This window comes from Myotis davidii, unplaced genomic scaffold (genome assembly GCF_000327345.1).
Source record: "Myotis davidii unplaced genomic scaffold, ASM32734v1 scaffold246, whole genome shotgun sequence".
NCBI classification, from domain to species: Eukaryota; Metazoa; Chordata; class Mammalia; order Chiroptera; family Vespertilionidae; genus Myotis; species Myotis davidii.
The window spans coordinates 662,957-672,340 of record NW_006296542.1 but is presented as its reverse complement, the minus strand read 5'-3'; the positions used below and the strand labels follow the sequence as shown (position 1 = coordinate 672,340).

Sequence of the window (9,384 nt, the reverse complement as noted above, 5' to 3'; positions counted from 1 at the left end):
GGGACCGAGAGGCGCAGCCTTAGTTAGTTACTGCGAGCCAACGGGAGGTGTGGGCTTGGGGGAGGAGGGGGAGGAAAATGGCGCCAAAGGAAACTCCCAGAGAGAGAGAGAAGGTTCCGCCGAGTACTTTGAGTCCCTAATGAGCGCCTGGTTGGGCGCTTTCCGCGGCGTGGACGCCAGACCGCGTTCCGGAAACCTTCAAGCGGGGTAGTGACCAGTTCCCGGGGCCAGAGAGTGTGCCGTGCGTGTGTTTTTCCTTTAACCGTTGGTGCAGAACCTCATCTTCAGATACTTGCAAAATGTACGTAAGTTGTTTGTTCGCCTTGTCTGATCACTGTTCTACAGTTAAAATGATGACGTGCGGGGAGCTGGGGGTGCCCGAGGGGGAGGGGTCCCGGGAAAGCCGAATGTAATAAAATGGTGTGGAGCCATGCTCACTGCGGGCCTGTAAAGAATTGTGTTCATACTTTGCAAGACCAAAAGTCCTGATCTCAACAAGTAACCTATTGGCGGACATGTCAGTGGTGGTGGGTATCGGGACTTGTGTTGGGGGTGATTATGGCCGGAACATTGGCCCGTCCCCCTTGGATGAAACATTGGGAGGAAAATCCAGTTAGCCTTAAACCATGTAATAAAGTAGTGGTTTTAATACCTCGAGGGAAACTCGGGTGTAGAAATGACACTAGGAAAGGAAGAGGGGAGGATAGGGACAAGGACAGCCTGCTTTCCTTTGGGGGAACATTTAGCCGCAGAGCCCGCCTTGGCAATACAGAGTGTGTACATGATCCCTGAAAGAAAACGTAGCTCCGTTTGCTCCGACAGGTTTTAGTGTGTGACAGCGCAGTTGAAAAACAGATGAATTTCAAGCCTTTGGAATTTTTAACCACCAGAATCGAGGGCTTCTCTCCTGGTTATTAGATGCGAGGCCTTGGTCTTCAGGATTTACTGCCTAGGGCTTTACTGACACCAATTTTCACTCTCAGTGTATTGAAACGAGAAGCAGCAAGAAATAGGATTGAGTCCCAACTCACAGGAAGATTGAGGTGTCTGGCTGGGGACTGTCTGGTCCCAGTTTATTACATGAGAATTTATTACAGGAGAATGTTTCTTGTCAAGTAACTAGTCATGGTTACCAATTCTGATAGGAGTCAGATGGTTAAAACTCTTGGTTTTTATTTATTTTATTTTAGGGTTTGTTTTTTTTTTAGGAGGCATATTTCTCTAATGTTTGAGCACAGTGCTTGGATTTTGTGTACTTTTTAACATTTCCATTTTTTTTATTATTTCAGAGATCTCGGATTCAGGTGTGGCTTTATGAGCAAGTGAATATGCGGATAGAAGGCTGTATCATTGTGAGTACCCGGGATATTTGATCTCAGAGCAGTTTGTTATAGAAAAAGATCTCACCAAAAAAGAAAAAGATTTCACATAAAATGGCCAGCCAGAGCAGTGTACAAAAAAGTCAAAGACCCAACCCAAGGAAAGTGTTTTGGGACCCACTGCACTTGCCTCCTTGATTTACTTGTTAGAGATTGGGTAATTCATTAAATAGAAGTTAAATTAATTTTTTAAAATAATCTAATCGTTAATATTTGAAGGCGGGGGATAAATAAAATTAGAGGGGGTTGAGGATCGATGGAGCATAATTCTGGGTTAGGCCACACCTGATGGAGCTGAGTCAGATTAGTTAAATAAGATTCTCAGGATGACCGAATACCTTAAATGATTTTTTGCGTTTTTGTTTTTAATCCTCACCCAAGGATATGTTTTACTGATGAGATTGATGTGAAAGAGAAACATCTATTGGTTGCCTCCTATGTGCACCCCTATCAGGGACTGAACCTATAACCTAGGTTTGTGCCCTGACCAGAATCTAACCCGAAACCTTTTTGGTGTATGGGATGACACCCCAACCAACTGAGCCACACAGCTGTGGCTTAAATAATGTTTTTGAATATATATTTTTATTGATATCAGAGAAGAAAGGAGAGAGAAATAGAAACATCAGTGATGAGAATCATTGATCAGCTGCCTCCTGCACACTCCCTACTGGGGGTTGAGCTTGCAACCCAGACATATGCCCTGCCTGAATCAAACTGTGACTTCCTGACCTGGTTCATAGGTCAACACTCAACCACTGAGCCACACTGGCCAGGGTTAAATGATGTTTTAAAAAAAGATGAAATATGACTGAAAATTTGCCCTTTAGGCATCGTAGATTTCTTCAGTAATCTCACTTTCCCTGTTTATTAGTTGAAAAACAGAGTGGTGGTTAGTGGTGAGTGTTTTATGGGGAACATGGGGGAAGCAGTGGCAGAGGGTAATTCATACATGTACACACATACTGTCTATTGAGTAGGTTATAAAAGATAGGGAGAGTGGCTCTTTGGCATAGCTAATGAATTCTTAAGGCCAAAAGGTTCCAGATCTAATGGAGTGTGTTCTGGCTTTCTTTGTTATTTAAAAAGGTTTAGAGTGGAAGGTGGTTCTTCATCTGAAAGATCAGTGAAGGGATGAATTTCTGAAATTAGTTGGCATTTCTGTGTCTAAGTAGGTATATTTATTTAAAATGGTTTGAATGTGATCTTACTTGAAGATGACAGTTAATGGCTTGTTTTTCTAGGGTTTTGATGAGTATATGAACCTCGTATTAGATGATGCAGAAGAGATTCATTCGAAAACAAAGTCAAGAAAACAACTAGGTAAGAATATAGATGGTCTTACAGAATTTTAGAAATTTTTATTCACTTGCAGAATTGAATGATTTGCAACTTAGTGCATGGTTACATTTAGTGTGCACTAGGAAAGTTATATTTGGTGGGGGGAGACGTTACATTTGAAATCATCCTCTGTCACTTACTCTATTCCACACCATTTCTACTTCTGCCTGTTATAGTATGCTGCATTTTCTAAATTTGACATACAACTCATTTCCCAACTTCTGCAAACTCTGAGCATTGGGAAATGTTAACTTAGTCTGCAGAAACTGTACTTTACATAAAATAACATTTCTCTATCTTCATTAGGTAAAAGTTGAAATGTGCGTATACTCTAATTCAGTGGTTCTCAACCTTCCTAATGCGACCCTTTAATACAGTTCCTCATGTTGTGGTGACCCCCAATTTCATTGTTACAAATTGAACATAATTAAAGCATAGTGATTAATCACAAAAAAACAATATGTAATTATATATGTGTTTTCCTATGGTCTTAGGCGACCCTGTGAAAGGGTAGTTTGACCCCCAAAGGGATCTTGACCCACAGGTTGAGAACCGCTGCTCTAATTTATGCACTTTTAATTTTGTGTTGCAGGCCGGATCATGCTGAAAGGAGATAATATTACCCTGCTCCAAAGTGTCTCTACCTAGAAATGACTTAATGAAGTGAGGAATTACTGAGAAGCAATACAGTTTGTGTTTTTGGGTGTCCTTTGTTGGGAGAATATTTCTTACCCGTTCAGTCATACAGTGCCGTTTAGTCATACAATGCCGTTTTCAGTTACTACAAGATGACAATAAATGATGTTGAATTGTTTTTGTTAAAAAAATTTACATTGTTTCTTTCTAGCTAGTGGTGGAGATTACACAGTGGCACCATTAGCTGTTGGTATGTTAGTTTTCTGAAGAGTGGTTCTTGGCCCTGGCACTTGCTTTTCACAGAGCCAGATCTCTAGATTCTTAAGGCAAAGAGTAGGAATTCTATTTGACAGGTAAGCTTCTGGTATTGGGTGGAAGAGAACAGGAAGGTTCACAAAAATAAAGGCAGGTATACTAATACATGACTTTATCATCAGTTTTAATTGTGGATGCTGGAACTACAGTTTCCAACCACAGTAGGTTGGGGATATAACAGCTACAGTATTTAAAAATAGAGTCATTGGATAGGTCTTTGTTATTTTATCACGAAGATCTGAATGTGAGAAGTATTTGGGTATAGGCAAAGAATGAAATACCGTAAAGGTACATTTAAAATGAACTCTGTTAAGAGTTAACAAGAGGGCTGAAACCGGTTTGGCTCAGTGGATAGAGCGTTGGCCTGCGGACTGAAGGGTCCCAGGTTCGATTCCGGTCAAGGGCATGTACCTGGGTTGCGGGCACATCCCCAGTGGGGGATGTGCAGGAGGCGGCTGATCGATGTTTCTGACTCTCTATCTCTCTCCCTTCCTCTCTGTAAAAAATCAATAAAATATATATTTTTTTAAAAAAGAGTTAACAAGAGGGACACTGGGATTGGTAACCTGAAGAAAGACCATAAGCAGCACTGGTAAGTTAAGTGGAATAATAAATCATGTTAGTTGGGAAAACACCTATCTCTAAGAATTTTGGTTCCTCCCCCAGTAATTGCTTATTTTCTAATTGAATTGTGTGGACAAATCTCTCCTTCCCCAGTATCTCAGGATGGTTCTAGTTAGAATTCTGTTAAATAGCTATGGAGCATCTGCTGTTAGATCGACACAAAGTTGAATAAATACAATGAAACAGACTGGCAAACAAATAGCTTCAATACCAGGCGTTAAGTGCGATTTAAATTGGATCTTGAAAGATGAGATAGGCCTACCTTAAAGTTCTGGTAATGGGCAGTATTAAGTGTAGGTGAGGAAGGACCATTTCCTGCTTTTGCAGAACTTTTCTTTAAACTGAGTAAAAGATTTGTAGGTGAGTGTAGAGACCTAGCTTACAACTTGGCATTTTAGCTGTTCCCCTACTATTTGAACCTGTGCTTTCTTGGTAATATTTTGAAATAAAGGGCTGTTTGAGCTCTTCACGTTTGGGTTTGTAATTCATTGAACTTGCTGCAGCATGCAAAGGAAACAGCGGGCAGCAGAGGGAGCTGCAGCCCTGAGACTGCATCAGCCTTGCCGGTGGAAAACTTTTTAAGAGCATAGAGCAAAGGCTGCAGCTTTCTTGGCACCAAAATAGCTGGGAAGAAGGATAAAAGCTGGAGCAACGTAATCCCTAAGAAAACCATGCCGGCTGCTGCTTCCATTTCCTTGTGCCACCCTTCTGCCCTGGCTGCCCTGTGTAAGCAAAACTGCCTGCTGTGGCTTATTCTGAATGATCAAGATGTGCAAGGTTCTGTTTTTGACAGCAAATGATAGAAATAAGGTGCAGTTAAACTCTTACAGTTGAGTTCTGTATTTAGAGATCTGCTTGCTTTTGTGCTCTACCATAACCTGTGGTGTTTGCTTTTTAAGTTGTACTTTTCTACAGTCTAGGTTTTTTCCAACTAAATTTGTATTATAGGAGGCATTGGGTTCTCCTTCATTAAGGTTGTTAAAGCGTGCTGTGAGAAGCTGCTCTTGTTGGCAGCCCTTGGTAAGTGAGCAATCATTTTTCCGGAATGGCTGTTGGTTTCCAAGGGGGTCTTCTAACCACCCACTAACTCTTTTGTAACATTGTTGAAGAGGGGAGAAGTAGACTGGGCTTGGTGTGCCTTCAGTATAGGCGTGGGGAACCTTTTTTTCTGCCAAGGACCATTATAACATTCAAAGGCCAAATAAAATTATCACCTAAAAATTAGCCTGCTGTATTTGGCCAAACATTTAATTAACTCACCCCTAATGCTTTGCCAGGGCCAGACCAAATGATTTCTCAGGCCTTATATGGCCCATGGGCTGGACGTTCCCCTCCCCTGCTTTAGTAGGTGGAGAGAACGAGGGATAAAAATGGTTTGAATTCCCTAGGATTTTGTGTTTGCAGGCACCAGTACTGTATCACATTTGTCAGTTTCAGGACTAGAGAGTGGGTCTCTAATTTGGATAAGGCATTACTGGCCAGGAAGTGTCATGGGCAGTACCTGGAGTAAGCCTAATAGCAGCATCTCATGCTAACTGACACAGGAGCTTTTTAAAAATTAATTATTCCTTCTAGAACCAACCATAACCACCTACTTATGGTATGCTTTTGGGAGGAGGTGAGATGCTTGGTAAAACTTCTTAAGGTGGCATAAGAACTTAAGTCTGCCAGTACCTAGAGTTTAATTTTTTTGTTATTTGCTCTTGCTCAAGGATATTTTCCCATCTTTCTCATCCCCCAACCTCCCTTTTTTTCTTTTCTTTTCTTTTTTTTTTTTTAGAGAGGGTGGAAGGGAGGGAGGAAAGAGATGTGAGAGGTAATCAATTGGTTGCTCCATTCGGGCCAGGGATCGAGCCTGCAATTGAGGTATGTGCCATTGGACAGAATTGAACCTGAAACCCTTCAGTCGGTGGGCCAATGCTGTAACCACTATGAAACCAGCTAGGGCTGGAGTTTAATTTTAATTTAAAATATATACAATGGAATTTTTTAAAAGTGAATTTAAAAATATTAGCTTAGTACATGTTCATGATAAATATGCAAACAGTACAGAAAGATACAAAGTAGAAAACAAACCCTCCTTTCCCCATGAGTATTTTCCATTGATAGCCACCCAAGAAATAGCGGTTATTTCTTTAAAAATTTTTTAAGTTTGGTAAAATGCACATGCTATTTACTATCCTACCATATTTAAATGTACAGTTCAGTAGTGTTAAGTTTACTCATTATTGTACAGCCAGTCTAGAACTTTTTCATTTTACAAAACTGAAACTGTACCAATTAACTCACCATTTCTCCCTCCTCCAACCCGTGGCAACTACCATCCCACTTTCTGTTTCTGAGTTTGACTACTTTAGATACTCGTATACTTGCCACAGTTTGTTTATACATTCAGTTGTCAGTAGATACTTGGGTGGCTTCCGCCTTTTGATTATTGTGAAGAATACTGCTATGAGCCTGGGTGTACAGATATCTCTGGGAGACCCTGCTTTCAGTTCTTTTGAGGACATCCCCAGAAGTGTTTTTGAGGAACAGCTGCTGCAACATCTTACATTCTTACCAGCAATGCTCAAGGGTTCCAGTTTCTCCACATCCTTGGCAAAACTTTTGTCTGTTTTGATAGCCACCATCCTAATGGTTGTGAGGTGGTAATCATTGTGTTTTGATTTTGCTTTCCCATAACAGTGATGTTGACTATCTTTTCATATGTTTGTTGGTTATTTGTATATCCTCTTTGGAGAAATGTCTTAAAGTTCGCTGCCCATTTTTAAACATTATTTTGTTGAGTTAAAAGTTTTTTTACATATTTTCTCCCAGTTTGTAGGTTGCATTTTCACTGTCTTTCGATGCACAGTCTTTTAATTTTAATGTGATTTAGTTAATCCGTTTTTACTTTTGTTGCAAATGCTTTTGGTGTCATAGGTATTTTTGTTTGTTTATGAAGTGTGAAAGCCACAACCTGCATGGCTAGGGTTCAGGATCTGGAGAAGGGCCGCACACAAATGAATACACTAGACAAGAAATATGAATTTGGAAATTACAGGGGGCCAGGCGGAACGCCTTTCTCTAGTGGAAAGGCTTCACTGGGGCCCAGGCCCTCTTAGCTTTTATTCAATTTTAGATACACATCTTGCCCTTCAGCAGGCAATCCAGTAGTAGACAATCTTAAAGGTCAGTAAATATTAGTAAAGATTTACTTTGAGATTATTAGGTCAGGAAATTGCTTGAGCCACCATTGTCTCAACAAATAGTCGGTGCATAGCTTTAGCCCTGGCCAAAGCCCAGGGTCCATCAGCCTTCTGGGTTCCCTGTTTGCACTTTCATGATAGTGTAGACAACGGATAGCTTCCAGCAGTGAAGATATACTTCTGCAGTTTGATTCTTATCAACAAAACTCAGACGTATTTCCCTGTTAAACAGCTGAGATGTATTCCGTTGTATGAGTCTCTTAATATAAGAAGCCACCCACTCCCTATTGATGGATATTTTAGGCTGTTTCCAATTTTTTGCTGTTAAAAGTTTTGTACTAACATCTCTATACCTGTTTTTCTCTCACTTAAATTTTCTGTGAGATGAATTTTTAGAAGTGGAATTGCTAGATCAAAGGATATACATATGTAAAAATTCTATTGATATTCTAAATTGCCTTTGAGAGTACAAAATGGAAAATTATTTTCCTCATACAAGCCGACCATTAGGCAGCAGGTTTTTTTTTGGTTTTCGTTCTGTTTTGTTTTTGTTAATACTCACCCAAGGATATTTTTCCATTGATTTTTGAGAGAGTGGAAGAGATAGGGAGAGAGAGAGAGAAACATTGATGTGAGAAAGACATGGATTGGTTGCCTCCTGCACACCAGGGATTGACCCTGCAGCCGAGGTAGGCGCCCTTGACTGGAATAGGAACAGTGGCCTTTCAGTCCACAGACTGACCCTCTATCCACTGAGCCAAACAGGGTAAGGTTAGGCAGCAGTTTTAATGAAATGCACAGGCTTACTGTGAGGCAACTATGAAATAATAACTGCCCGTATCATAAGGACTCCAGAGTTTTAAAATGGGAAGAAACTTGGTTTTTGATTCCTTGAACCGCTGAATTAGTCAACTCTGGAACTTCCTACCACCGAACTTATTATGTGAGAAAAATTTCCTGGTTGGATTTTTTTTGTTAAAACTAAAGCATTGTAACAGAAAACAATATCAGAACAAGGGTGTCTGTCTTTAGTACCTCTTACGCCTGGAAGGGGATTAGATTAGTTCAGTGAAGAATTGTTAAATGCCAAGGTTGAGAAAGTTGGCAATTGAAGTGAAAATTTTAGGCTATATGGGGGAATACAAATAAGTGATATGACTGGTTTGTTTTTTCAATGAAACAGTAAACTTCTTCCTTCCTTAGTTAAAATAATACCAGAGAAAGGTGATCTTGAGTCATCATCCCATGTCCACAGAAGCTGCTGTCTCTGGAGTGTTAGCAGATTAGCCTGGCCCCCAGGGCCATCCTGAGTTAGAGATGTTTGCTGGGCTGGAAAATTGCAGTGGGGAACTGGAGAGAATGAACTAATAAATGCCTCTTTCTGGTGGACTGTTAACTAAACTAGAGAGAAGGTGGATGGTGGGAGAAAAGTGGAGAAGGGAGTATTTTTCCCAGAAGAGTAGCCTTTTTTTTTTAAATAATTTTTATTTTTCAGTTACAGTTGACATACAATATTATAATAGTTTCAGAGTAATCTTGGTTGTAAGTCCTTGCTATTCACACTTTGACTATTTCAGGCCTTCTGGCCTGCAAAGTTTCTGTTGAGAAATCAGCTGAGAGTCTCATGGGAGTTCCCTTGTAGGTAACTAAGTGCTTTTCTCTTGCGGCAGGATTCTCTTTGTCTTTAACCTTTGGCATTTTAATTATGGTGTGTCTTGGTGTAGGCCTCTTTGGGATCATCTTATTTGGAACTCTCTAGGCTTCCTGGACTTGTATATTTTTTTCACCAGGTAAGGGAAGTTTTTGTCATTATTTTTTCAAATAGGTTTTCAAATTCTTGCTCTCTTTTCTCTTTACGGCATCCCCATGAGGTGAACATTGGTACCCTTGAAGTTGTCCCA

General features: G+C 40.4%; 1 protein-coding gene across 1 annotated transcript in view; it reads left to right on the top strand.

Annotated features, from left to right (window-relative positions):
* Positions 1-3,547, top strand: part of SNRPE (small nuclear ribonucleoprotein polypeptide E) — a 3,833-nt gene extending 286 nt beyond the window's left edge. Inside the window, exons 2-5 of the mRNA XM_006771993.2 lie at positions 275-301; positions 1,290-1,352; positions 2,624-2,702; positions 3,313-3,547. Coding sequence (XP_006772056.1) covers positions 275-301; positions 1,290-1,352; positions 2,624-2,702; positions 3,313-3,368 — 225 coding nt within the window. The 3' untranslated portion in view covers positions 3,369-3,547. The remainder of the gene's footprint in view (positions 1-274; positions 302-1,289; positions 1,353-2,623; positions 2,703-3,312) is intronic.
* Positions 3,548-9,384: the final 5,837 nt, after the last annotated feature.